Raw genomic sequence first — 26,174 nt, forward strand, 5'->3', positions numbered from 1 at the left:
ACTCTTGATTATTGTGTATGAAGGAACTGCAGATGCTGGTTTAAACCAAAGATCCTTTAGAAGGGTCTCGACCCAAAACGCCACCCATTCCCTCTCTCCAGAGATGCTGCCTGTCCCGCTGAGTTACTCCAGCATTTTGTGTCACTCATGATTCTTGATGAGTGAGTTCGAAGCTGGAGATTGTGTAATGGACAGTGAATCTGTAGGTTGTGTGCTTCTGCTCTCTAGTGGCCACTGTATGCAATTACCAGTGCAATTAACCTTCATCGCTTGACTTTAAAGGGACTATTTGCTTTCCTGGTTCCTTTCTACATAAAGCTGTTCCCAGCTGTTTCACAGCCCGAGAGTGTTTATTCTTGCGGCAAACAGTGCATCCAAGGTGCACAAACCCACATGTATTTGGAGTGTGGGGGGAAACTGGAGCACCCTGGCTCAGCTCTCCCCACCATCGAAAGCATCTGCACGAGGCGCTGCACCAGAAGGCAGAATCTATCATCAATGATCCAAACCGTGCTCTGTTACAATGATACTCCCATTATCCTTCACCGCCCCCTTTGACATAAAGCATGGATCTCCTTCACCACTTTCCCCGATGCCCTTCTGTGCAGCCAGAACTAAGAACAGTTTCTTCCCCACTGCTGTCACACTCCTGAACCAGTTCCCTTTTGCAGTTTTCCCCCTTCCCGGAGGTGCTGCCATGTACTATTTCCCTTACTCAACTGTACCCAATCCCGTAATTGTACATGATTATTTTTTTTTTGCATTACAATCTTCCACCACGTTACTTTTTGCCCCCATTGTATTTATTGTTTTATTTATAATCACTTTATGTATTCTGTTCATTTTATGGGATTTATGCATGGAATATCATTCTAGCCTGGTGTATATGATAATAACTAATCTGATGTGAATCAGAATCTGCGATTTGTGAAACCTCTTACCCTGGACCAGGAAGACAACACACCATCTTTAACATTAGAATGTAGAAACAAAGAACTACAGATGCTGGTTTTACACACAAGGACAAAGTACTGGAGTAACTCGGCGGGTTAGGCAGCATCTCTGGAGAACATGGATGAAAAATGGTCCTGACCACGAAATGTCACCTATCCATGTTGTCCAGAGATGCTGCCTGATCCGCTGAGTTACTCCAGCCCACCGTATCCTTATATCTATCACCCTGTGGCCTGCTTGCTAAGAATGACAAGGAGTTAGATATGGAGTCCCTCAGACGATCCTTAATTGGACTTTGCTGGACTTTATCTTGCACTGAACATTATTCCCTTTATCCTGTAACTGTATACTGTGGAAGGCGCGACTGTAATCATGCAGTCTTCCACTGTCTCTATAGCATCCTACAAAAAAATTTTTCACTGCACCTCGGTACACATGACAATAAATAAATAAACACAACTGAATAGTGAACTGTGAAGCATTCTCTTCACCTTGTTGGACAACGTTGGACCCTCCCAACCCATAAATGTGCCGGGCACGTTTTGGATTTTATAAATAAATAATTTTAGAAGCTAAATAACTTCCGAGGGTGCCAAAATACATATAGGTTTGTAGGTTAATTGGTTACGGTAAAGATTATAAATTGTCCCTATTGTGTATGATAGTGCTAGTGTATGGCGTGATCACTGGTCAGTGCGGACTCCATGCTGTAACTCTAGACTCAACTAAACTAAGAGCAGATGAATTTGAAATGTTTGAGTAACAACACAGCAGAATTCTCTCTTGCTTGGGACCTGTCACTAGATCATATGAATAGACTAAAAATTCACAATTTAAATTTGTAAACAATCACAGTTTTTATCTCTCCATGCTGCGATCCAATCGTCCATAAAGTCGTGACCTAATTTTTAAAAAATCACTGATTAAAGGATCTTCATAGAATTGCACCCATTGTTTGTTAAAACTGCCAATGCAAAACTTGGTAAGGTTACACATTTCAATCTATCAAGTAAACCGCCACCTTCCAGTTGTCCTGTGTAATACTGTAAAATTTAAAGTAGCTCTTTCTTCCCAATAACCCTTTCTGGCTTAAGTCCTCCCTCCACCACCTCCAGTTTAAATTATATTTGGAATATTTTGGAGGATGAAGAAACCAAGAAACAAGAAACCAATAAACTGCACTGAGGATTTGATAGGCCTGCGATATCTGACCGCAATTTTAGGAACTGTTATTTTGGTGTGAATATTAAATAGAAATACTTTCCAATGAAGAAAATTACCAAAACAAGAGAACGCAGAGTTGGCAGAACTGTTAAAACTCACAGATGCAACTGGGATTGCATCAATCCCCAGACAATTAATTTAAAATTGTGAAATAAGTAGGTTTATTTGGGAAAGATATTTATCAGCAATTTTTGTTACAGTGCTCTGGATAATATATAAATTAGGTGATTTCAAAATAAACATCCCAAAATCACACCACTGATTTAAATAACATTCAGTTCAGGGATTACAGCATGGAAACAAGCCCTTTGGCCCACCCTGTCCATGCCGACCGTTGGTAACTAGTTCTATGTTATCCTACTTGTTCATTCATCTCCTACACATTAGGGACAATTTACAAAAGCCAATTAACCTACAAACCCACACCTCTTCGGGATGTGCGAGGAAACCAGAGCACCCAGAAGAAACTCACGCGGTCACAGGGAGAACGTGCAAACTCCACCCGAGGCAGGACCAGAGGTCCGGCTGGAACCCGTGTCTTTGGCGCTGTGAGTCAGCAGCTCTCCCCACTGCGCCGTCCAAAATAGATATACAGTACATCTGATTCGAGTAGGTATGGTTTTGTAGTGACCAAAACACTTGTTCAAAGTAATGATAATTACTCATTCATTTTATTGAAAACAAAAAGTTTGTAGTGTTTTAATAAATGACAGAACCTTTAACTGACCAAAGTTTGTTTAAGGTCATCACCTCGACCCAGAGCAACACATCCTGTCAACTGAATAAAACACAAAGTGTCGGAGGAGCTCAGAGGATCAGACAGCATCTGTGGATGGAATGGATAGGTAACGTTTTGGATCGATTCCCTTCTTCACACTAATTGTCAGCAATGGGGAAGCGTTGAATGGGATTATTTTCTAGTTTATTCAAGAGTGGTTTGGGTGCCTGATAACAGCGAGGAAGAAACTGTTCCTGAGTCTGGTGGTGCGTGCTTTCAAGCTTCTGTACATTCTCAATCTGTGTCAATCTTTGCCATTCAGACTCTGCGCAATCACTCGTCAGACAGCAAATCCCATCCCAATCTGACTGCATCGCTTCGCTGACAAGCACTTGCTTTTTACTCAAGGGAAAGGTATAGCAATGAAAGGTTGCTCTAAAGGAGATGTAGACAGGAACAGCAGAATAACTTTCTTAAATTACAATAAGGAAATAACGTGGGTGCTGGATATGTAAAATTGAAATTGATTATCTGAAATTGTTGCATTTGAAAGAGCGGCACAGAGGCGCAGCGGTTGAGTTACTGCTTTACAGCGCTAGACACCCAGTTTCGATCCTGGCCACGGATGCTATTTGTACGGAGTTTGCACATTCTCCCCATAACCCACGTGGGTTTGCTCTGGGTGCTCCGGTTTCCTCCCACGCTCCAAAGACATACAGGTTTGTAGGTTAATTGGCTTGGTACAATTATAAATGGTTCTAGTGTGTGTAGGACAGTGCTAGTGTGAGGGGATCGCTACACGCGGGGACTCGGTGGGCCAAAGGACCCGGTTCCACGCTGTATCTCTAAACTAAACTAAACGCTGAGTCAGGAGAGTTTGTGGCAGGATTGCAGTAAGTTAACGCAGTTTATCCAGGTTTACCTAGTTCTGGTGAAAGATAGTCAATCTGACACCCTCCTTCTCTCCCCACAGATGCTGCCTGACCTGCTAAGCTAAGATCTCCAGCATTTATTGATCTTACTGTAAATTACCTGTCTAGATTTTCTATACAATGTAACCTCCAGGCAGCGAAGACTTCTGTTCCCATTCACTACCCGAGCTGGTTGGTTCGGTGATTTGGCCAATGCCTGCCCCCGTTTCTTTGTTACTGTAATCCTCAGCGAGCGAAGCCATTAATCATCGCGTTGTAGGAGAAATTGAATTCATCCTCGATCACGGGAGGTGCCCTCCAGTAAGACGAGCCTATCTTGGTCATTTTGTATACATTGATGTCTTCATCTTCATACCTGGCCACCAGGTCAATGTGGAAGTACTCAGCGAGCTTCTGGTAGGTGAAGCTGATCATCCGTCGATGAATGGACATGGGTGAGGCAAAATAGATGGTGGTCATCTCATTGCTGAGGTGTTGAATGGTCTTCAGTAATAAAGGGATGTTTGCGGGCTGGTAGAGGATGTCTCCGCCAAGGATGAAGTCATAGTCTGAGGGAAAGAGCGTGTGGTCGTACCCCCAGGACAGGGCAGAGACGGTGGCGCGGGACCTGTCGGGGTAGGGGACATTGACGGACACATTACGTTCTATGATCTTCAACAGCCCTGGTCTGTCGGTGATGGTGACCTCACCACCTGAAACGAGAGTAAGAGCGAGCTGTCTCAGTGGCACAGCGGTAGAGTTATTGCCTTTTACAGCGCCAGAGACCCAGGTTTGAACCAGCCTACGAGTGCTGTCTGTACGGATTTTGTGCCTTAACACCGTGACCGCGAGGGGTTTCTCCGTGTGCTCCAGTTTCCTCCCACGCTCCAAGAATGTACAGGTTTGTAGGATAATTGTCATAGGTAAGTTGTAAAATTGTCCCTAGTGTGTGTAGGTTAGTGTACGGGGGGTGATTGCTGGGCGGCGCGTACTCGCTGGGCCAATGGGCCTGTTTCTGCGCAGTATGTTTTAACTAAACTAAAGTAAGAAGGCAAAGCGTGATCTCAGGTCACATGGACCAGGTGCTTGCGAAGAGCAGGACAACAGACTGTAAGGTAACACAGCAAGAGGAAGTAATGAGAGAGGATCTTATTGAAACATCTATGATTATTATGGGATTGGACACGTTCGAGACAGGAAACAATGTCCCCGATGTTGGCGGAGTCCAGAACCAGGGACCACAGTATAAGAACAAGGGGTAGACCATTTAGAACGGAGATGAGGAAAAAAAAATTCACCAGAGAGTTGTGACAATGACACATCAAAAATCAGAAGTCACGTAGAAACAAACATCAAAAATAACAATCAGAAGTCTTCGACCATGCCGAACAATAGAATATATATAACATAGAACATAGAATCCATATAACCATATAACAATCATTCCACAGCACGGAAAAGAAGGCCCCCCTCATATCTCGGCCCTGAACGTACAAGTCCATGCCGACCCCACAATTCATTCCACAAACCGCCGTGTCCATTCCCTGCATATCCATGCGTAAAAAAGTTCCCCCTCATATTACCCACTCTAAACTTCTGTCCCTTAATTCTGAGTTCGATCCTGTCCAGGGGTGCTGGTTATAGGAAGTTTGTACAGGGGTAGAGTTGCTGCTTTACAGCGCCTGAGACCCGAGTTCGATCCTGTCCAGGGGTGCTGGTTATACGAAGATTGTGCGTTCTTCCCGTGACCTGCATGGGTTTTCTCAACGTTTCTCCCACAATCCAAAGACATACAGCTAATTGGCTTGGTAACATTGGAAATTGTTCTTGGTATATTGGATAATGTTAGTGGGTGGGGCTTGCTGGTCGGAATGGATTCGGTGGGCCGAAGGGCCTGCTTCGGCGCTGTATCTCTAAACTAAACTAAATCTCAAAATCTTATAGACGTCTATCAGGTTTATTCAGTGTTTCAGAGAAAACAATCGAAGTCTGTGCAACCTCTCCTTATAGCTAATACCCTCAATTCCAGGCAGCATTCCGGTAAACCTTTTCTGAACCCTCCACAAAACCTCCGCACCCTTCCTGTAATTAAGTGACTAAATTGATCAGCATGACTGTTTCAGTAAATTATATCTTGTTGATTTCCTTAATACAGAAGGCGTTCACTCACCCAGAAGGACAGCAAGAATACCCAACATGCCCGTGCCGGCTCCTAGTTCAATCACCTTTTTATTGTAAAATTTTACTTTCTGTTTCTCGAAGTAATGACACAGAGCACGACACTATAAAATGAAACACACACATTACCAGTTATGCAGACAGGTAACGCTGCAAGGAAAGCCTTAAGATAGTGGCACAACCGTTAGAGCTGCTGCCACACAGCACTAGAGACCCGGGTTCGATTCTGTCCTCGGGTGCTGTCAGACAAAACCAATCCAAGCTTGGACGAGAAATTGGGATAACATAGAATTGGTGTGAACGGGTGATTATGTCCCTTAAATGGGCGGCGCGGATTCAGTGTGCGCGATGCCCTATGCCCCTTCTGTATCTACATAACTAACCTAAAGTCGGTGAATATTCTACCCCAACCAATACCACCAGAACATGACTACCTGGGCATTTGTCCATTATAGTACGGCAGTGATGTATTGCTTGTTTCCAACTCTTACAAGATCACCGAAGACAAACCTCCCCTTTGTGTCTGACAGTGACGTCAGTTCATTGGCCGAGTCTAATTCTGAACAGACAATAGACAATAGGTGCAGGAGTGGGCCATTTGGCCCTTCGAGCCAGTACCGCCATTCAATGTGATCATGGTTGATCATCCCCAATCAGTACCCCGTGCCTGCCTTCTCCCCTCCATAAGAACTCCAGTCTTAAAACATATAAAATACAGGAAGGAAAATTGTGAGGATTTAAGTGTTGAACGGCAAAATATTTGCAAAATACAAAATGCAAAAATGTAAATCACCGATTAAATTAATTTCTAATTATACTTCAAAGCAGAAACGTGTCGATAGAAATTTTGATCACATTTTGAATCCTTTGGCTGCAAACATGATAATTAAAGAAACATATTCCAGAACACATTAGAATAATTTGAAAAATAATTGTTTAACAACATAATTTATACTCCCAATCATTATAATATATATATTGAAAAAATGTTGTCGTTGGAAAGGATACAGAGAAGATTGATGAGGGTGGTGCCAGGACTCGAGGGTCTGAACTATAGGAAGAGGGTGAATAGGCTGGGACTCTATTCCTTGGAGCGCACGAGGATGAGAGGAGATATTATAGAGGTGTACAATATCACGAGAGGAATAGATCGGGTAGACGCACAGAGGCTCCTGCCCAGAGTAAGGGAATGGAGAACCAGAGAACCTAGGTTTAAGGTGAAGGGGGAAAGATAGGAATCTGTGAGGCAACTTTTTCACACAAAGGGTGGTGGATGTATGGAACAAACTGCTGAAGCAGGTAGTTGAGGCAGGGACTATCACAACGTTTGAGAAGCATTTGGACAGGTGCATGGATAGGATAAGTTTACAGGGATATGGGCCAAACGCAGGCACGTGTGATATGTCTGTCGACGTGGGCCAGTCGGGCTAAAGGGCCTGTATCTACGCTGTGTGACTCTATCAACTTACAGCACCCCAGACAGAGGTTCCAAACCCAAGCTCGGAGAATGGGCGCACGCCGATTTCTAAAAGGAAACCACAAACATCGTAAGAATCCACCAAGGTGACATTCTCATCTTTCTCCACAGTGCGTAATGACACTCTTTTCAGCAGGGCTGCCATCGTCCGCTCCAAAGTCCGGCTCGGTTCCTTTCAACACGACTTCACTCGGTCCAGTTAAGCCCCGGCGAACCTGCTTCGCGCCTTCTGGAGAAAGAAACAACGTTCAAGTCACGATTTGAAACCGCAACAAATAGCAAACATCCGTGCACAGAAATACACGCCCGTCTTAATTGCTGTCAGCGAGGATCCTTACTTGCGTGCTATCCAGGTAATTCATACCGTAAAAATACCATACAATCAAGCCATATGCATTTACGACGGGGAGTGCAAAGATAAACATACCAGCTTACAGTATTTCCCAAGTTCACGCCACAGAAAATAATTGAAGAGGCTGGAAATATGAAAAAAAAAGACAGAAACAACTAGAAATATCCTAAAGGTCGGGCAGCATCTGTGGGGAGAGAGACGGAGTTAGCGTTTCAGATCCGAGAACCGTCAGAACCTAGAAACATGAAACTGCAGGCGCCGGTTAATAGACAAAGGGACACAAAGGGCAGGAGTAACTCAGCAGGTCAGGGGGTATATCTGGAGAACGTGGAGAGAGAGAGAGAACTTTTTCACTTTGAGGAGACTTCGCAGCGGAGCAGTCAAATTGTAGAAACAAAGAACCCGGAGGTGCTGGTTAATACACAAAATGATACACATTGTCTGAAGAAGATCACTATCCATTTTCGCCAGAGATGTTGCCTGATCACTGTGTCGTTTCGTTAGAACCTTCGGGCTGGGGTGTCTCGGAGCTGAAAGGATTTACTCTGTTATCTTGCTTAGATGCCGTTTCATCGACCAGTTCTAGCAATGGTTGCCTCCACCCAACATTTGTCAACCCTTCTGGTATTCGCGAGTTTGATTTTACATCCCCCGTAAGGAGAGCTTACTCCGAATTGCACATCGCAACGTTATGAATGCAGACTGGATCGTAGGAGCAAAATGCAAAAAAAAAACAAGGAACAAAACAAACGCTGATTATTCTCAAACATCACTTCGGACAGAGGAAAAGGTGCACACGGGAACAGTGAATTATTTGGATGGAGATTAGTTCACTTCTGCCATTTGCTGCAGTGAAGGAGTTGCACTCACTGCGGGCCGCCACTGCGCCTCTCCCCAATACAGCGGGCAAGGACAGCTCCCAACGCTGTCAGCGATGTCCCAGAGAACGGGAACGCCTTGTGCAAGTTGCTGATCAAGTTCAGGATTTTAAAACATGCGACCCTGACACAATTTTCCAACAGCCAATGAAAAGGCCGGCGGCTGAGCGATCACCGACTGCGCTGCGGGCGACTGAATTCACTGCATGGGTGGCCTATCGGTGCGGAGTGCATTCATTGTGCGGGAGATGTGTTCTCAGAGATGCTGCATGTAAACATCCTTCGGCCCACCGAGTCTATGGCGACTCGATGGGCCAAAGGGGCTGTTTCAATACAGCGTCTCCAAGCTAAGCTAAATCCCTGTCGGTAATGCTTGCTCCGACCCGGATTCAAAGAGGGCTCTTTTGCTCCTAATTTATATATATTTTCGCCGCTGTGAGATGATTTTAGCCTCTTGTTGGGGGCTAGCTCTGCCAGTGATGCTACCTCACGACCACAATGGGCAAGTCTCTGCCTCCAAGGGTGGAACTCCCACCTCTGACTCCTGGTTTCAAACCCAAACCTCAGGACAAAAAAACCCAATGAAAGATACAGCATGGAAACAGGCCATTGGACCCATCGAATCTATGACAACCGTTTATCCGTTCTGTGTTATCCCAGGTCCTCATTCATTCCCTACACACGGGGGGCAATTTACAGAGGACCAACTAACCTACAAATCTGGAAATCGGAGCACACGGAGTAAACCCACGTGGTCGCAGGGAGAACGTGCAAACTCCACACCAGAATGGTTCGAGGGATAAAGGATCTCAGCTACAAGATTAGGCTGCAAGAGGTGGGTTGTTCTCATCGGGACATGTAAGGTTGAAAGGTGATAGTGGCGGACAAAGTCAATCTCTTTCCATTAATTCCCAATGATTTAGGACCAAATTGAGGAATGAGAGACGGGGAGGTGAGGAATCCACTGGTTATGGTGATGGTGGAAGCAGAAACAATCAATTATTTCATAGGAAAAAGAGGATGAATATTTGAGGGGAAATAAGCGTTCAGCCTAAAAGGATCGGTGAACAGAATGGGGATAATAGACAATAGGCGCAGGAGTAGACCATGCGGCCCTTCGAGCCAGCACCGCCATTCAATGTTAAAATTAAGGGACAGAAGTTTAGGGGGTAATATGAGGGGGAACTTCTTTACTCAGAGAGTGGTAGCGGTGTGGAATGAGCTTCCAGTGGAAGTGGTGGAGGCAGGTTCATTGGTATCATTTAAAAATAAATTGGATAGGCATATGGATGAGAAGGGAATGGAGGGTTATGGTATGAGTGCAGGCAGGTGGGACAAGGGGGGAAAAGTCGGCACGGACTTGTAGGGCCGAGATTGTTTCCGTGCCTTATGGTTAATGTGATCATGGCTGATCATCCCCAATCAGTACCCCATTCCTGCCTTCTCCCCATATCCCCTGACTCCGCTATTTTGCATGTAGGGAGAGGGGACAGGGTTATGCTGTGGTGATCTGACGAGATCATATTGGGGCCGTTATATGTTCAATGAGATCTTAGTAATATTAGGAAACTAGCTCTCACCGAGGTTTAGTGCAGATCTTAGTCACTGGTATATTTTACTCATAATTACATCTGACCTCCTGGGTGATTTCCCAAGGGTGAATAATTAGGAATCGAAGCAGAACAATTTCAGCATGTTGATTTTTAAAAATAGCTTAAGATTTAATGTAGCAAAAAAATGCTGCCTCGCCCGCTGAGTTTCTCCAGCAGATTTAATGTAATCATTGTATTTACAGAACTATGCATCGGGAAACGTGTTACTAAATAAAAACATTGGGAAACTAGTTACTAAATAAAACATAAGACAAATTGTTTGCATCGAAATGTACAAAATGGATTTTATATTCTCTGCAGAGCACGAAATGTCCATAAATTATGATACATTTGTGCAGCGCAACTCTTCATTCATTGTACTCCTTATTCAATGTAACTATGTGTTAGCAGGTAAATATTTACAATGGATGGTTTTGCGACCTAATTGTTTACCGAATACTCGATTTTATGTTTCACGGTCTTCAATAAAATTGACCTCGATTGAAACCTTCCGTGGATCGTTTTCACTGGAATTCTACAGAATTGCATAAATACATCAGAAAAGACCATGAATGGATGCCCATCGATGGAACAACTTCGATCGATATTGTTAATTTCGAACACAGGTTCAATCCTAATAAATACACGGTACATCTAAAGGAATGTCTTTACTAGTTTATAAACGTGGATTCTCGGTCTCCAATTATCTAATTCAATATGTTTAAGGGTTTTTTTAAATCTCAAATAGTCTTACAAACAATGATGCAAGCAGGGAAGTGACTGGAATCTATCAGCAAGTCAACGGAGATCAAGGAAAACATAGAAACTATAGACTGCAGAAGCTGGTTAATAAAAAAAAGACCAAACATACTGAGGTAACTCAGAGGTCAGGCAGCATCTCTGAAGACCATAGAGAGGTAACCCTTCCTCATGCTATCTATGTTCCCCCGAGATGCCACATGATCGGCTGAGTTACTCCAACACTTAGTGCCTTTTCAAGGAAAGCATGTTATTTTCAGAATCCAAATGGAGCCCCAACCAATGTAAAAGATGATATTTTGTTATCACACGTTGGACATTATTTGTTTGGACATTTAATCTTTTCATGACACTTTCGACTACCTCCGCCCTTATGCGCAGTGTGTGCGACTCCCTGGAATGTCAGTAATAGTGAATACACATATTTCTCTTCTTACAAATAACATTGAAAAATATTATAATGAAAACATGTCAGTGCATATATTCCATTGAGAGTGGAAGGAATGTATTATGTCAACTGGCCCAATATTTGATCTATTTGCACGCTAAATTACTAATGAGATCCTCCAGGAAGTAGGTGAGATTAAATGGGGACAAAATGAACTTCTAATAGTGGAATCTTGAGCAAACCGCAACAGTGGAATCTTGAGCAAAGTTGCTGGAGCAACTCAGCGTTTCAGGCAGCATCTGTAGAGGGAATGAACAGGCCCGTCTTCAGACTCCTCCAACAGTTTGATTTGATGGGAATGATCTCAACCGGGATACAAAGTGCTTCCTCCACAGATGCTGCCGTTGTGTTTTGCTCAATGTGAGATTAAAAGAGAGTTAATTGTCTGACAATAGACAATGGGCGCAGGAGTAGGCCATTCGGCCCTTCGAGCCAGCACCACCATTCAATGTGATCATGGCTGATCATCTGCAATCAGTTCCTGCCTTCTCCCCATATCCCTGACTGTGCTATCTTTAAGAGCCCTATCCAGCTCTCTCTTGAAAGTGTCCAAGTATCCAGAATTCTCTGCCTCCACCGCCCTCTGAGGCAGAGAATTCCACCGACTCACAACTCTCTGTGTGAAAAAGTGTTTCCCCATCTCCGTTCTAAATGGCTTAGCCCTTATTCTTAAACCGTGGCCCCTGGTTCTGGGGCAGAGGAGACTTTGAGGCGAGACTATTTCTTGGATAAAAGAGCGGGGATGGTCAAGGTTATCAGTTGATAGAATTTGCATTAGTTTTTGTGGCCATTTATTGCAAAGGGAGAATAAATCTGGGAGGATAAATGCTGTATGTTACTGAAACCCGCTGAGTTTCTCCAGCATTTTTGTCTACCTCCTGTTACTGAAATACATCGTCTCTTGAGAACTATCCCGCCGCACAATCCCAATAAATGAACGGTCGCTAAAATCGGCTGAAAATTCAAAGTTGAATATAATAAAGAGGAACTGGGGTGGGAGATTGCAACCTTCACGTCGTCCGCCCTGTTTCGATGAATGCAATCAACCCGGCGTGCACAATCAAATAAGATCAAATAGGACAAGTTGTCCTGCAATTTTAGGCTGTGCACGCCATACATAAGAAGAAGTAGAGGAACTGCGGGTACTGGTTCATACCAAAGATAGACACAACGTTCCGGAGTAACTCAGCAGGTCAGGCTGCATCTCTTAGATTAATCATACTGAAGAAGGGTCCCGACCTGAAACATCACATATCCATGTAGTCCCCGAGATGCTGCCTGACCCGGCGAGTTACTTATAGTGTCTATATCACAGATCACAGTTAATGAAGAAGGGTCTCGACCCGAAACGTCACCCATTCTTTCTCTCCAGAGATGCTGCCTGTCCTGCTGAATTACTCCAGCATGTTGTGTCTATCTACAATTAGTTTCCTCCTGTCTGCCGGCAGATTTAACGCTGTACACTTGATCTGGCATCTACTGTATATAAAGTGCGTGTAACACAGTGACAATTGACAAATATCTATGATGTAGGTACACTCGGGCCTCCTGAAACTCACACTGCGTTGCGAGTTCAAGGCTGAACTAATGTTGCAGAAAGTCTCCCCGCGTTCCAACGTTAATATCTCGGTTCCGCCGTTGAGCATTGCACATCTATGTTTGCTCTGACGTCGTTGCTGACACAAGCAGTAACTATGCAACGTTTTCAAACTGCACCCAATCCCCAAATAAGATTGAAACAATGAAGATTGTTGTTCCAGGAATGTGTTGACGTGGTTTGTTCTTAGATATTCCCCAGTAAAACGTTGCAAAGAAAATCCAATCTATGCCAACTTTTTATTTGATTTGTTCTGCTACATTTTATGTGCAAAATCGTCAGAGGAATAGATCGGGTAGACACACAGTTTCTTGCCCAGAGTTGGGGAATCGAGAACCAGAGGACATAAGGGGGGAAGATTTAGTAGGAACCTAAGGGGTAAGTTTTCCACACATAGGGTGATGGGTGTATGGAACGTGCTGCCGGAAAATGTAGTTGAAGCAGGTACGTTTAAAACATTTAGATAGAAACATAGATGGGAAAATGTAGAGGTATATGTAGCAAACACAGGCAGCTGGGATTAGTGTAAATGAGACATGTTGGTCGGTGTGGGCAAGTTGAGCCGAACGGCCTATTGCCACATTCTACGACTCTACAACAATCTTTACCCAGTGAGACAGGGGAACGTATCTGATATCAGATTAGTTTGTCCATTCAGTGGATGTCTGAATGGGTAAGTGTAAGCACGCATTTTGTGCCATGAAAATGAAACACGTTTTAAAAGGGAATGCAGATACTGGAAATATAATAATGATAGTCATACAACATCGAAATAAGACCTTCGGCCCATCTTGCCGGTACTGATCAAGATACCGTATCCAAGCTAGTAACCATTTGCCCGCATTTAGCCCATATCCGTCTAAATCATTCCTGCCCATGTACCTGTCCAAATGTCTTGTAAATGTTGTTATAGTGCCTGCCTCAAACTACCACCTCTGCCAGCTCGTTATATACAGTCAGCACCCAATGAGTGAAAAAACTGCCTGTCAAGTTCGTATTAATTTATTCCCCTTTCAAAGTAAAAATCAGAAAATCTTTGAACGTTCAGCAGAAAATATTGTTGTACAGAGTATCGGTGTTATCCTCATACAGTGGTAAAGCAAGGGAACGATATTGAAAAGACATTTAATTTATGCATTCAAGGTATGAGTGGGAGTTGATCTTATGACATGGCCACCACCATGGCGATCTCCGCACGTGATATTTTTTCTGGACAGCCTGTACACATGGACATCCTTGTCTATGTACTTGTGGACTAGGTTAGAATCAAAATGTTCAGACAAGGCCCCATATCCAGACGCGATCACTTTGGGACATATCGACATTGTAGAAGCCAAATAAATGACCGTCCTTTCGTTGCTGAGATGCTGAAGTGTCTTTAGAATTAAAGGGACACTTTCTGGGATGTAGACAATATCTGTGCCCATGATAACATCGTAGTCGGATGGGAACTGGATATGGTCATGACCCCAGGATAGAGCGCGTACCTTGACGCGAGGTATGTCCGAAGAGGGGATGTTGATGGACACGTTTTGTTGTATTTGCCTCAGAAGATTTGGTTTGTCGGTAATGGTGACCTCAGCACCTGCAATAAGATACAGAGCGTTTGTTTCCCGTGTCATTGAGTAATGCTGCCCTTCCCCACCCGATCCGCACCGACCATTGCTCATACATTTACACAAATCCAATACCAATCTCATATCGGAGACACAAAGTGCTGGAGTAGCTTAGCGGATCTGGCAGCATCTCTAGAGAACATGGATAGGTGACCTTTCGTGTTGGGTCCCTTCTTCAGACTGATTCTGGGGCTGGGGGTAGAGTGGAGGGGCAGGACAAAGCCTGACGCCGAACGTCACTGATCCACTTTCTCCGGAGACCCAATGGCCATTTCTTCTTTTTAAGGCATCATGTCAGAATGCCGGTCATCATAAGATATATGAGCAGAATTAGGTCATTCAGCCCTTCGAGTCTACTCAGCCATTCAATCATGGCCTGGTTGATGTTTTGCTTCAGTGGTTAGCGAGTTTGGCAATGTCAACCAGGAGGGTTAAGCGGGGAATGATCATGATCCCAAACTACTTTGGGCTTTATTAAACAGTAGAGAGGCTAATTATCCAAAAAGGTTTTCACATTTGAACACGGAAACCTTTCACTCACCGAGAAGGGCGATCAGAATACCTAACATTCCGGTACCGGCTCCGAGTTCAATCACTTTCTTCTGCGAAAAGTTTGTCTTGTGTTCATCAAAATACTGGCACAATCCAAGAGCCTTTTGAAACAAGACACAGGCAAGTTACACTTGTCGTGCACATATATCAGTGATAGGATTAACAGGGACATATTTTTTTAAGACCACACCGTCCGTCCCCTGGGATATTTCTCCTGTTTCTACTATTTACTTAAATTAAAGTTGTTTTCCACAGTAAAGACTTCGGGACAGTAAATAAGTGACACCCTTCACTGTCGAAAGCGGGCGAGCGCTCGTACAATAGTTCTTATATAAAGGATTGTGCGAGAATACATCTAGAATTAATAAAATGTTGGGATTATTTAGTTTTGACTCGTTATTAACCTTTTCATCACCCTCGTAAAGTGGTAATTTCAAATTTAAATGCTTTTCCAATAGGCAATATAATAACGTATTTGATTGGATTAATTGAAATAATAGAAATTGCAAGAATGTTGTCTGGATTAGAGGGCATTAGTGACAAGGGGAGGTTGAACAGACTTTGATTATTTTCTCTGGAGCTGCGAGAACAGAGAAAAGACCTGATGGAATTATATAAAATTATAAGAGGCATAAATAGAATGGACAGTCAGAACGTTTTTCACACGCGTTGTAAATATCAAAGACTGGAGGACATAATTTTAAAGCGAGAGAGAAAACGCTTAAAAGAGATATGCATTTTTTTTTTACACAGTGAGTGGTGGGTGCCTAGAATGCAGTGCAATTGGGTGGTGTGGTGGTAGACACAATAGTGGGGTTTAAGAGGATTTTAGATAGGCACATTGATAAGCAGGGAATGGAGGGATATTGATCACGTGCAGGCAGAGGACATTAGTTTAAATAGACAATGTTCGACACGGTGGGCCGAAAGGCCGGTACTTGATCTGTACTGTCCCGTGTCGTTATTCAAATGGAAGAATTAAAGACACAAGGACAGCATAGTATTGTGGGTGTATTCCGGAGCATGTGCTGCAAATTTTACACGGTGACTTGGGAGAAGTTATTTTACATTGCCTCAATGTTAGTCTATCTACGAAATGTTTACAGTGCTTATATTTTATGTCAAAGTTTCCAATGCGCATTTTATTTTTGGAATAAACTGACGTTGCTAGAATAAGTCGAGTTTGCTGGAATAAGTCAGTGCATTTTCCTCAAGCAGCCTTACATCCATTGAGCAGTGACCACCCACACCGCGAGCAGGCCTGTGAATCACCCTTGTACTTATTAACGTGATTTAATCTGTGTCTGCGGATATTTGTTGGGCAAAATTAGGGTTTAGAAGTTCCACCTGTTCACTCGTTCGTGCACATTGCCACAGGCAACCATCCTAACAATGAGTTCTTAATAACGTGTATCACACCGGAGTTATGTTGTTTACACAATATCAATTTCTATCGAAGATAGAATGCTCTTCGCCCCTCCCTCTCAACAATTGGAATCAAACTTACACCATCCCAGATGACAGTTCCAAACTCCAGCTCAGATACAGGATTCACGTTGATTTCTAGGTTGAAACCACATATTGGGTAGTGCAGTTTGTAAGTAAAACCATGGTCGCCGCGGACAACATGAGAATATGTTTTTTTCAACGTCGCCATCTTTCCTTTGCAACTTTACTTGGACCGTGTAATCTCAGTCTCTCTGGTTTGCGTTTACACGTATGTTGTATCTAAAATATATGTTTGAATATCGTCATTAAAAGCGTCTCAGTACTTCGCTTCTACCGTGCAGAACATTATTCACACAATTATACGTATCAAACTTTGGAGAAGTTCACATACATCGCGGTGGACGGGCACCTTGACAATTAGTTGGCAATGGGTCATTCCCCTTCACGCTGTTCACGTGTTCTTCGATGAAAAAAATGGGGCTACTCCGTGCGCCAAGACACCCGGTTTGATCCTGGCCTCGGGTGTTGTGTTTGTGGAGTTTGCACGTTCTCCCTGTGGGTTTCCTCTGGGTGCTCCCGTTTCTTCTCACTACCTAAAATGTAGGGGGGTGTAGTTTAATTGGCCCGTAGATTGTGCCTAGTGTGTAGGGAATGGGTGCGAATGTGTGATAACATAGAACTAGTGTGAACAGGTGATCGATGGTCGGCGTGGACTCGGTGGGCCGAAGGGCCGGTTTGCATGCTATATATCTAAATGTCTTGTGTTTGGTTGTTCCGTTTGCTGATTTACTGTCCCTATGTACTGTACTAAATTATTCTCCCTATGGAATCAAACCTTTCAGTTTAGTGTTCCCTTCCTCAATTTTTGAAGAATTGCCCTACCGGTCTTACAGCCGTGGTATGCAAGCATACCAAACACGGGTAATAACTGGAAAACAGTAAGGTGACCCAGTGCAGATTCCTGGCACGTATGCTAATGTAATACCATTGCATTTCACAGAATATGTTGGGTTGGTAAAGGTGATGACCTTAAATAAAGTTAATAGATTCATAATTTATAGGAGGTTAATTTGGAAATTCGGTACATCGCCTAATCCGCCATTCAATCATGGTTGGTCTATCTTCCCCTTTCGACCTCATTCTCCTGCATACTCCCCACAACACCCTAACTAATCAAGAATCGGTCAATCTGCGTCTTAAAAAGTTATGTTTGTTCGGTTTAAAATGCGGTTATCTATTGAAGCATTACGAAGAAGTTTCTTCGATAAAATGAATCATTATTTTCAAAAAATCAGTTTGAGGAAGTCTCGAACTTGGACGAAACGTGGACTGCCCATTTTCTCCGCAGACTCTACCTCACCGCCTGAGTTTCTCCGGCACTGTTTAGTTTGCTCAAGCTTTCATCGACTCCAGTCATTTGTGTCGCCAACGACTATAGACATGAGGGGAAACGGGAGTGAGATACGACATGGAATACCAAAAATCGCAAGTCAACGTAATCAAGTCGGTTTTGGAAGAGTGGACGCGCTATGTACGGACAGACCAAGTGCTGCTTTGTACCAAATTAATTGTCATATATTCACAAATCAGTGGCGCAGCGACAGAGTTGCTGCCTTACAACGCCAGAGAACCGGTTCGATCCTGACTACGGGTGCTGTCTGTACGGAGTTTGTCCGTTTTCCCTGTGACCGCGTGCGTTTCCCCCGAGTGTTCTTCCTACACTCAGAAAACGCACAGGTTTTATAGGTTAATTTGCGAGAGCAAAAATGTAAATTGTCCCCATTGTGCAGGATAGCGCTAGTGTGCGGGTGATCGATGGGCGGCGTGGACTGTGTTCCGCTGTATCGCCAAACTCAACAAAGTAAACAATGACATACATTGGCCACAAATACTATGGACACGGCTTGACTCCACACCCTAAATTAAATAGGATAAATAAGATACATTTACAAAAATTCATTCTCGAACATTATTACATGTTTAAAACTTACCTCAGTCGTCCCAAAGTCAAGTCACTGCCGCGCGGTTTCGCCAAACACCGACACTAAAGTCACATTATGTTCGTCAGGCTGTCACGTGCTATTCCTGGCAAATAATTGAAATCACGTGCTTTCAACAAAACCTTGGGTAGCTGGGCAAGTGGGCCGAGTAATGGCGAATAGAGTTCAATGCAAATGTGGGAGGTGTTGCATGTTGGGAAGTAGGACCTTCACAGTGAATGGCAGTGCCCTGGGGAGTTGCAGAGCAGAGGGAATTCTGCGTAGCAAATTTACAAACTCATATTACAATCGCTCCACACTCTTAAATCTCTACTCCTACAGCAACATTTCTTACTTTTTATCCTTGATCGGACCTTGTACTGAACGTTATTCTCTTATCATGAATCTATAGGGTGATTTCACGAAAGGTCACTGGAGCGTAGATCCGCACCCACGTGACCGAAAATCTCAAGTGGAGGACATGCTAGACATCCGGTACATGTTAGTGGATGGGAAAACACACACTTTCCCACCCGTTAAAAACATAGAAAACGGCCAGGTTTTGATCTGCAATTTATTGTGCCAGTCGGGGTGACCGTGAGGCACAGCTACCTAGATTCACAGTCAAAAAAAAGATAGAAACTAAGGTAAATTAAAGAGGGAGCTGAAGGTGCCAATCCAGCGGAAGTGAACAGTGGACATTTGCCGTGGAGATTTAAAGGTCCAAAATATCGGGAATTATCGCGTTTGCTCGCTGAATTTCATCAAAAGTAAGTCAATAACACCCCGACTGGCACAATAAATTGCAGATCAAAACCTGGCCGTTTTCTATGTTTTTAACGGGTGGGAAAGTGCGTGTTTTCCCATCCACTAACATGTACCGGATGTCTAGCATGTCCTCCACTTGAGATTTTCAGTCACGTGGGTGCGGATCTACGCTCCAGTGACCTTTCGTGAAATCACTCTATACATTTTAAATGGATCGATTGTAATCACATATTGTCTTTCTGCTTACTGGTTAGCGCACAACAAAAGCTTTTCACTCACTGTACCTCGGTACACGTGACAATAAACTGAAATGAACTGAGTGCAGATACATAGTTCCCTGAAAGTGGTGTTGCGGGTAGATAAAGTGATCAAGAAGGCTTTCAACACTTTGGCCTTCATTAGTCAGAGTATTGAGTGGAGACATATGGGCATTGAGTTATGGGAAAAGGTTGGGCAAGCTTGGAGTGAGCTTATAGAAGTGTGTAAATTCATGAGGGGAATTAATGAATCAGCACAAAAGCAGGCCCTTTGGTCTTTTACCCGGAGTAGGGGAATTCACGTTCAATCGATGATGTTTTATTATCAATGTTTAATGTTTTACTGGATGTGCGATTGCAGGGGGTGGGGGAGGGGGTGCGGCGTCACACACACACTAACCACACCCCAAACACACGGGGGGGAGGGGGCAGTGGGGTAAGAGAGAGGGGGAGGGGGGAGGGGGGGGGTGAGGGGCGGAGAGGGGGGAGAGAGAGGGGAAGGGGAGAGAGAGGGAGAGGGGTGGTGAAATAAGGGGTGTGGAGGGGGCGAGGGGCGAGAGAGAGGGAGAGAGAGAGGAAGGGGCGAGAGAGAGGAGGGGGGGAAATAGATTCCCTAGAGAGTGAGGGGGAGAGAGAGGGGGGGGCAGAGAGGGGAGGGGGGCAGAGTGGGAGGGTGGGGGCAGGGAGGGGGCAGAGAGTCAGTAGACAGAGAGGAAGGGGCCTCTCCATCCCCCCTTCTCCCACCCCTCTCCATCGCCCCCTCCACCCCCTCTCAACCCTCTCCTCCACCCCATCTACCCCCCGTCTCTCACTCCACGTTCACGGGCTTCAATCCATGTAACTGACTGTGCATTGAAAAGTCTGCACAGCTGTTCGCGAGGATCAAAGGCATTGTGACGTCATGCAACAGTTATATATTAAAACAATTTTAATAAAAAACTCGGGAAGTTATTAACCACATTTTTAGATGAGGAGATTTTTGAATTCATGAGGCAAATCTCTACCGGAATATGTAAGCGTTTCTACGTTAGCGCGTCGGGTTTTGGAGGAAATGTGACAGACAACCGAACAAACGATCAAACAAACAAACTAACGAAGAGAGTTTTATATAATACATGATATGATGTGTCATTTCTAATTGTCACTATATGTCATGTTGTCACTTGCGGGCGGAGCACCAAGGCAAATTCCTTGTATGTGAATACTTGGCCAATAAAATTATTCATTCATTCATTCAAGAACCAGACAACATAGGACTGAGGCAAAAGTGCATTTTTTAATAGGAACTTGAGGGGCAACTTTTTCACTCAGAGAGTGGTGGGTATATGGAACAAGCTGCCAGATGAAGTAGTTGAGTCAGATTCAATTATAGCATTAAAATATATTTGGATAGGCACATGGATAGGATCAATTTAGCGGAATATGTGCTAAATGTGGGTAGGTTGGTATTGGTTCGATTGGACATGATCTTGGAAAGGATGAGTTGGGCCAAAGGGTCTGTTTCTCTGCAAAATAACTCTATAACTGGATAGTGAGAGGATGGACAGGAGATTCCGTGATAGCAAATGATCTGGCCATACGAGGCACGTGAGTTGTTTTTTGTCACAGAGCATATGTGAATTCCATCCAAAAATATTCAAGCACGTTAATGTGGATAAATCCCCAGGGCTTCTCTCAGTGCATCGTTAGATCTTGTGGGAACCTAGGGAAGAAATTGTGGAAGCACTAGCCGATATATTTTTATCGTCTTTAGCCACAGGTGAAGTTCCAGAAGACACGATTCTAAATATTATTGTTATTTAAGAAGAGCAGCAAAGACAAATCAGGAAACTACAGACTGGTTAGCTTGACATCAGTAGTGGAAAAGTTATTGGAGGAGTTTCTTATGGACAGGATCTAACAACATATTTTACGATGAATAAAACTCAACATGTGTGCGAAAAATCACGGTTTGCAAATCTGTTTTTTTTTTAAAATAATAACCAAGAGGATTGGTGAGAATAAGACACTGCATGTTGTCTATATTGACCTAGGCAAGGTCATTGTCTTCTATAAGAGGTGTGTCCACAAGCTGGATTACATGGGATCCCGATAAGATCTGTCTAATTGGATACAAAATCGGCTTGACCCGGGGAATGAATGGATGATGTGAATGGTGGGTTGCTTCAGACTCAGAAGACTGTCTCTAGTGGTGTGCCTCTGACAGTGCTGGCGCCCATCATTGTTAATCATTAACACAAACGATTTGGATGACAGTACACAGGGTATGGTTAATAAGTTTGCAGATCACACTGATTAGGTGATATTGTGAACAGTTAAGAAACTGATCAGCCATTATAGTGGGATCTTGATCAGCTAGGTAATTGGGCGAATGTAGGTGCAAAGTATGGCAAATGGCATTCAATTCAGATCATTGTATCATTTTGGTAAATCAAATCAGGGTAGAACTTCCTTAGGGGCCTGGGAATGTTGTTGAAAAGTATGTCCAAGGAGTATAAGAATTCATATATAGAGCACAGTTCTCTGGTAGTGGTGTAGCATTGAGCCAGGGGGCTGAGGAAGGCCTTTGGCAAGTTGGCTTGCGACAGTCAGCGCATTGAGTACATAAGTTGGAATGTTATGTGGAACGGTGTACAAGACGATCGTAAGTCCATGCTTGCAGTATTGTATTCAGCTTTTGTCACTCTGATATTGGAAAGATGTCATTGATGGAAAGAGTGTAGAGAAAATTTATGAGGATGTTTTCTTGACTCGAGGGCCCCATCTATAGGGAGAAGTTGGGCAGGTTAGGACTTCATTTCTTGGAGTGCCGGAAACTGAAGAATGACTTTATCAGGAAGGTATGGATAAGGAGAATTCACGTATTATTGTGCCCTGGGAGTAGGAATCAAAGAGGGCCTAGGTTTAAGATGATAGGGAGAACATTTAAAAGGGACCTGAGAGACAAATTATTCACACAAAGGATGGTAAATATGTGGAATGAGCTGCCAGAGGAAGTAGTTGAGGCAGATACAATAACAACATTTAAAATACATATGGATAGGTACATGGATAGGAATAGTTTAAAAGGCACATGGAACAAACTGGGGCAATTCTTTCTAGCTTGGATGGCATCCTGGTTGGCATTCACGAGATGTCCCGAAAGACTTGTTTCTGTGCTGGATTATTCTGTGACATTGGTTCTATGTCCATTTATAGGTCTAATGCAATGGAACTTGTTTGAATCTACATTAACGATGGATCAAGAAGTCCTGCCATAATCTGTAATTAATAGATCTTTGATGAATGGAAACAGATGTGTTGACATTTGTAACCTCAGTGTAAATACGCATGAGTTATATAATAGTACCTCAATGTTTCATTGTCAGAGGAATGAGAAACACGTTTTATATATCTCCAGACCAAGAGGAATGATGAATCAGTGCTGTTCAAAAGGCTCAATAACAAGAATCACACTTCAATCATTTATTAAATCCGCGATATGCATAACATTCCCCTTTCTAAGTCAAAATAATGTCGCCTATATATCATTAGGGGTTATATCATTGATTAAAAAAAAACAAAAGATGGAAAATGGGAGCAATATTTGGGAATGGGAGCGCAATTCCTGGAAGCATTTTTAAAACCCACAGGATTTAAAATGCCATCATTCAATGGATGGATCTCTGGAGATATAAGTGACCGGGAGCAGAGGCGTGTTAAGAGACAAGACATTTACCTACACAGTTCAATTCAAACATAAACTATTTTACATTCTGAACCATCTAAACCACCTCTTAATTTGGTGGAACCATCCATTGACACACTCAACTGGACACTAATTTCTATTTAAATTGTTATCAAATGAAACTCAAAAGAGGCATCACACATGACAGAGATAGACACACAATGCTGGAGTAACTCAAAGGGTCAGGCATCATCACTGGAAAATATGGATAGGTGACGTTTCGAGTCGAGACCCTCCTTCATATTTCGTCAAACATTACAGGATGCTTGTAACAAACTATTGAGTGAATAATTTGGCGCGGTCATTCTCACATCTTCATGCAAAATTATTCAATATCGTCATATTCATTTCCAAAATCATCGTCAAACCGTGCATCAACCCTAAAAGGCGAGATAGAATTATGAGTACACTGTATGATAAGTTGTGTGAATTAATTTACGATTTAAATATGCAGGCTTCCGGCGCTTCAATCTTTTAATGTCGTTATAAAACAAAGTGTAGATGCTGCCATTGACTTCATCTGCACTTCACACCGCCTCAGCAAAATAGCTAACATAATCAAAGACTTGTCCCACCCTGGTCATTCCCTCTTTTCCCCACTCTTGTCAAGCAGAGGGCACAGAAGTCTTTATCTTACACTAAACATTATTCCCCTTATCCTGTATCTGCACACCATTGACGGCTCGATTGTAATCCTGTATAGGCTGGCTGGATTTCGCTGACTGGATAGCGCGCAGCAAAAAATGTGTTTCACTGTACCTCGGTACACGTGGGCAATAATAAACTAAACTAAACAGAAACATGAAAGCCCACACCACCAGAATCGGGAACAGCTTCTTCCCCTATGTAATCAGGCTTCTGAACGGATCTCCCTTCAGCTTTTAATATAGGTAGCCAAATTTGAGAGATGCTGTCGGAGTAATCTTGGAGAGGAATTCAGTTACATAGAAACATAGAAAAAAGGCGCAGGAGTAGGCCATTCGGCCCTTCGAGCCTGCACCGCCATTCAATATGATCATGGCTGATCATCCAACTCGGTATCCTGTACCTGCCTTCTCTCCATACCCCCTGATCCCTTTAGCCACAAGGGCCACATCTAACTCCCTCTTAAATATAGCCAATGAACTGGCCTCAACTACCTTCTGCGGGAGAGGATTCCAGAGATCACCACTCTCTGTGTGAAGAAAGTTTTCCTCATATCGGTCCTAAAAGATTTCCCCTTTATCCTTAAACTGTGACCCATTGTTCTGGACTTCCCCAACATCGGGAACAATCTTCCTGCATCTAGCCTGTCCAACCCCTTAAGAATTTTGTAAGTTTCTATAAGATCCCCCTCAATCTTCTAAATTCTAGCGAGTACAAACCGAGTCTATCCAGTCTTTCTTCATATGAAAGTTCTGACATCCCAGGAATCAGTCTGGTGAACCTTCTCTGTACTCCCTCTATGGCAAGAATGTCTTTCCTCAGATTAGGAGACCAAAACTGTACGCAATACTCCAGGTGTGGTCTCACCAAGACGCTGTACAACTGCTGTAGAACCTCCCTGCTCCTATACTGAAATCCTTTTGCTATGAATGCTAACATACCATTCGCCTTCTTCACTGCCTGCTGCACCTGCATGCCTACTTTTAATAACTGGTGTACCATGACACCCAATTCAACGAAAGCAAATCTAAGAAGTGGGGGGTTTATCATTACCTAACTTTATATATTACTACTGGGCAGTGCATATTAAGAACATAATATACTGGCTAGATAGTTCCACTCAGCAGTTGGAGTGGATAAGAATGGAGAAAGAGGAGTGCTATCCGTACGATATAGGAACGATCCTGCTCTCACCGATAAAATTGAATAGTATAATATATAAGAAGAACCCAATTATTCACAATATAATAAGAATTTGGAAACAAATAAAAGCATCCTTGAAATTAAATAATTTATCAGTACTAACCCCACTATTGAACAACCCCGCATTCAAACCTTCTCTCATCGACAACACATAGCAACAATGGGATAGACTGGGGATTAGGAACGTAGGGAACATGTATGAAGGGGGCACACTGTTATCATTTCAACAATTAAAATTAAAATTTAAACAGAATAATAATCAATATTTTAAATATATACAGGTATGTGACTTTATGAAGAAACATACACATAGATTTCAAACTATATTTTTAGATCCTTTAGAAGAAGCAATGAATATCAAGGCTGATTCACAAAAATTAATATCATACTTTTATAATAATATATTAAATAGAGAATCACCCTCAACAGAAGCATTAAGGGAAGATTGGGAACAAGAGCTAATGACAAAGATCTCTAAGGATAGATGGGAAAAATATTTCATGAATACACATAACTGTTCTATTAATGCAAGACATAATTTAATTCAATTCAAATTATTACATAGACTATATTATTCAAAAACGAGGTTGAATAAATTTTATCCAAACGTCTCTCCCAGATGCGATAAATGTTTGTTTCAAAACACTAATATAACACACTCATTTGTTGGATGTACAAAGTTGAATAAATTTTGGAGTGATATATTTGATATATTTAAAAAGATTTTATAGTCAAGATCAGACCTCAAAAAGGACTGGATTATTTTTGGAATGACAGGTGAAGATAACCATTTAAATAAAGATCCACATGTTTTTTTTAATTATGGGTTAATAATTGGAAAGAAATTGATACTTAAATTTTGGAAAAATACAACCACACCAACTGTTAAA

At 42.9% G+C, this 26,174-nt stretch overlaps 3 protein-coding genes across 6 annotated transcripts in view; all 3 read right to left on the minus strand.

Annotated features, from left to right (window-relative positions):
* Nucleotides 1–830: 830 nt before the first annotated feature.
* Nucleotides 831–9,801, minus strand: LOC129703421 (EEF1A lysine methyltransferase 3-like). 2 transcript variants are annotated; one of them, XM_055645846.1, is made up of 4 exons: nucleotides 8,685–9,801; nucleotides 7,455–7,691; nucleotides 5,978–6,089; nucleotides 831–4,520 (listed from the first exon to the last, which is right to left on the minus strand). In XM_055645846.1, exons 2-4 carry the CDS (start codon nucleotides 7,605–7,607, stop codon nucleotides 4,054–4,056), a joined length of 732 nt encoding a protein of 243 aa, XP_055501821.1. In that variant the 5' UTR covers nucleotides 7,608–7,691; nucleotides 8,685–9,801; the 3' UTR covers nucleotides 831–4,053. The 2 variants fall into 2 exon arrangements, with proteins under 2 accessions (XP_055501821.1, XP_055501822.1); XM_055645847.1 differs by lacking the exon at nucleotides 8,685–9,801 and having other exon boundaries at nucleotides 7,455–8,662.
* A 2,588-nt stretch (nucleotides 9,802–12,389) lies between these two features.
* LOC129703423 (EEF1A lysine methyltransferase 3-like) lies at nucleotides 12,390–18,922 on the minus strand. Its single transcript, XM_055645849.1, has 4 exons — nucleotides 18,697–18,922; nucleotides 16,764–16,984; nucleotides 15,246–15,357; nucleotides 12,390–14,673 (listed from the first exon to the last, which is right to left on the minus strand). The coding sequence occupies exons 2-4, from the start codon at nucleotides 16,911–16,913 to the stop codon at nucleotides 14,219–14,221; spliced, it is 717 nt and encodes a 238-aa protein (XP_055501824.1). The 5' UTR covers nucleotides 16,914–16,984; nucleotides 18,697–18,922; the 3' UTR covers nucleotides 12,390–14,218.
* Nucleotides 18,923–21,717: 2,795 nt separating this feature from the next.
* The window catches only part of LOC129703418 (deleted in malignant brain tumors 1 protein-like), a 32,681-nt gene continuing 28,224 nt past the window's right edge, over nucleotides 21,718–26,174 (minus strand). For all 3 annotated transcript variants that reach the window (XM_055645841.1, XM_055645838.1, XM_055645840.1), the window contains one exon: nucleotides 21,718–23,816. In XM_055645841.1, the coding sequence (XP_055501816.1) occupies nucleotides 23,762–23,816 (55 nt within the window). In that variant the 3' untranslated portion in view covers nucleotides 21,718–23,761. The remainder of the gene's footprint in view (nucleotides 23,817–26,174) is intronic.

This window comes from Leucoraja erinacea, chromosome 14 (assembly GCF_028641065.1).
Source record: "Leucoraja erinacea ecotype New England chromosome 14, Leri_hhj_1, whole genome shotgun sequence".
NCBI lineage: Eukaryota > Metazoa > Chordata > Chondrichthyes > Rajiformes > Rajidae > Leucoraja > Leucoraja erinaceus.